Below are 2,711 nucleotides of genomic sequence, written 5' to 3' on the forward strand. Positions count from 1 at the left end.
GGAATTGGATAAACCCCACAGTCAAAGAATGCTCTGTAGTCAATATCCCCCACCAAAGGAATTTCTCTTAGCTTCTGCTTTTGATGCAGAAATCATATAGCTGAAGCAACCCATCTTGTACTAATCTGTATTGAAAAGCAAGGTTTCTACTAGGACCTTGCTAAAAGACAGTTCCTGTCCGTACTAATCTGTTAGGGAGCTGAAAAACATAAAAAAACTATCTAGATCTTGTACATTCTGCATTTTGCGCCAAAAGACTAAGAAAGAAAACAGTTAATCTTCAGCTTGTGTGTTGTCCCTTCTGCATATTTTATCTATTGTATAGAAACTCGTGAACATAAATTTCTAAGCTAATACATAAAAGAGTATGATCAAACAGCTACATCTTAATTAACTTGATTCTAAATATTTATGTCAAAATTATAGATTCAGTGAAGTTAAAAGCTGGCGTAGATTCAACACAGGATCAGTTTTCTAGCTCTTCAGGAGTGAACTGTGTTGTTTTGTCCTTATTGGTGACTTCTCTTCCGCCTTAGTAAGAGAAACAGCAAAGAAGTGTAGGACTGTGCAGTTGAAAGTAGTACAGCTAGATAGTCAAGTTTGTAGCTGAATTGAATCGAGAGAAATAAGAACGAATGATGGAGTTTAGCGGTTATATCTACTTTCAGGATGATTGTGACCACCAAACATCTGAAGACACATACGAATAAAATCATTCAGACAAACTGAAGTAAGAATTTGTTATAAGAATACTTTACCTGTGCTGAGTAGTGTTGTTTGTCACTTGAACTTTTGCTTACTATACCTATCAGATTAGCCAAAGCTGAGACAAGATACTACCTCTAGAATCTAGAAGAACTTCACTAGGTCCAATAGGGCTTTAGGAGGAATACTATCATGACCAATGCATGCCAAACAGAAGAACCAAAATCATAATCGACAAAATAATTTAGATAGCCACATTTGAAAAAACACCAAGAACAACCATGTAGAAACATAATGATTTATCCTCTTTGATAGCAATGAGATATGAGCAAACATATCAGTAAATTTGGTAAAACTCACTTCAGACTCTTACATTCTACTTTTGATGTACAAATCATAGACCTCAGGCATTTCATCCTTGAAAGGAAGCACATATCTTTCTAAGAACTTCGACTCAGAACATATCACAGCAGTATAAAGGTTCAGACTACACTTTGTCGGCTCCTTTTGGCTGACTAGCTTCAAAACATTATGTCTAGGCAGAACTCTTTTCTCCAAGCTACATGTCAAAAACGTGGGATGAGAAGCCAGGTAATGAGACTCATATCCAAGTTCCTTCATTAAAAAATTTAATGCATTTTTTATCTTAGCTTCGGATTTTGTCAAACAGAGAGGAAGTTTTTGGACCAGTGTAAAAATCTCCGAGTCAGACCACCCGAAGCTCCTGAAGATTTCTAATCTCTTTTTCACTGTCGATTCGTCAAGCCATACAAGTGCATAAACCCCATGTATGAACATGTTGCAATCGCGAGAAAGAAAGAAAGTTTTTTCTACTCGATCCACTATGTCTTTGAGGCGCCCAGCTTTTTGAGTAAAAATTCTAGGATTCCAAATCATAAGCTTCTGTATATCGACACTTGAAAACCCAAGATTTTGCAGCAATAATATATTGGGTGACATTAGTTTAGGGGCATTAATACCCCATAAGAACCTAGGCTCTCTCTTGATAAACTTAGCTACAGAGTCATCACTACCTAACAGTTTCCGGAAATAATCAAGATTGGATCTGATTGAATTATCAAGACTTAAAAGGAAGAAAGACCCACTTTTTGCGATGACTTTAGCTAGGTCAGTACCAGATAAGCTAAGTTCTTGAAAAACCTTAATTTTGGGTTTAAGGGTTTTGTCAACATCAGAAAACAGCAACCTAGGGTTGGAAGAAACAAGGGATTTGATGTGGGTCTTGTCTAGACCAATTTGTTGGAAGAAATTGATGACTAATTGAGGCTTGTTGTTTCCAGGTTTCAAGAGTGTTACATTGGCGCTAGTAGAGATAGCTTTCTCGTTGGAGAAACCAAGTGAATTCACTAATATTTCCGCCAACAAATTGTTGTAGGAAGTTGCAGCAGAAGCAGCTGTGGAGTAGTAGATGGAAAACAGATAGTTGATGCCATTGTTACGACACTGACGAAACCAAAGCATCATCGATTTCTGGATGCGGGGAAATGGCGAAATTTAAGATTTCGTCCAAAATTCTCTCCCAAAATGCGCCCATTATCTGCAGAAGGCAAGTTTCCGCCCTTAAATATTTTCTTTTCTCTTTACTTTCTTTGCCATGTGTATTTTAAATTTTTATCTTTCATAGAGGGACTTTTTATTTACGCTAGTATTAATATCTAATAAATTATCCAATTCCTTCTGTACGGCAGTTGAATCAAATAAGAAAATAATTTATAAAAGATAAAATCATAATTAATTTTAAAGTTTTAAATATTAAGAATTTATACGTAGTTCAAATTAGAAAAAATTTAATAAAAGGAAAATTTTATTTGATTTTAAAGTTAAAATATTAAAAAATAATATATATCTCTATACATATATATAAAAGATATTGACCAGGTGACGTTGCATTCTCCTAAGGCAGGATTTCAACTTATCTTTTCTCTCAATTTTTCGCCCTTTCTCTATTACTCTGCCTCTTTCCTATTTGTTAAAAATATGTCCTT

The 2,711-nt window shown here is 35.1% G+C and overlaps 1 protein-coding gene across 1 annotated transcript; it reads right to left on the bottom strand.

Moving 5' to 3' along the window:
• Positions 1-933: 933 nt before the first annotated feature.
• LOC107782567 (uncharacterized) lies at positions 934-2,317 on the bottom strand. The gene has a single exon (XM_016603449.2). It carries the CDS (start codon positions 2,188-2,190, stop codon positions 1,075-1,077), a length of 1,116 nt encoding a protein of 371 aa, XP_016458935.2. The 5' UTR covers positions 2,191-2,317; the 3' UTR covers positions 934-1,074.
• Positions 2,318-2,711: the final 394 nt, after the last annotated feature.

Source organism: Nicotiana tabacum, chromosome 4, assembly GCF_000715075.1.
Source record: "Nicotiana tabacum cultivar K326 chromosome 4, ASM71507v2, whole genome shotgun sequence".
NCBI lineage: Eukaryota > Viridiplantae > Streptophyta > Magnoliopsida > Solanales > Solanaceae > Nicotiana > Nicotiana tabacum.

Bases quoted from the DNA above. Each gene is read 5' to 3' on its own strand.
- LOC107782567 (XM_016603449.2), bottom strand. From the start codon at position 2,190: ATGATGCTTTGGTTTCGTCAGTGTCGTAACAATGGCATCAACTATCTG.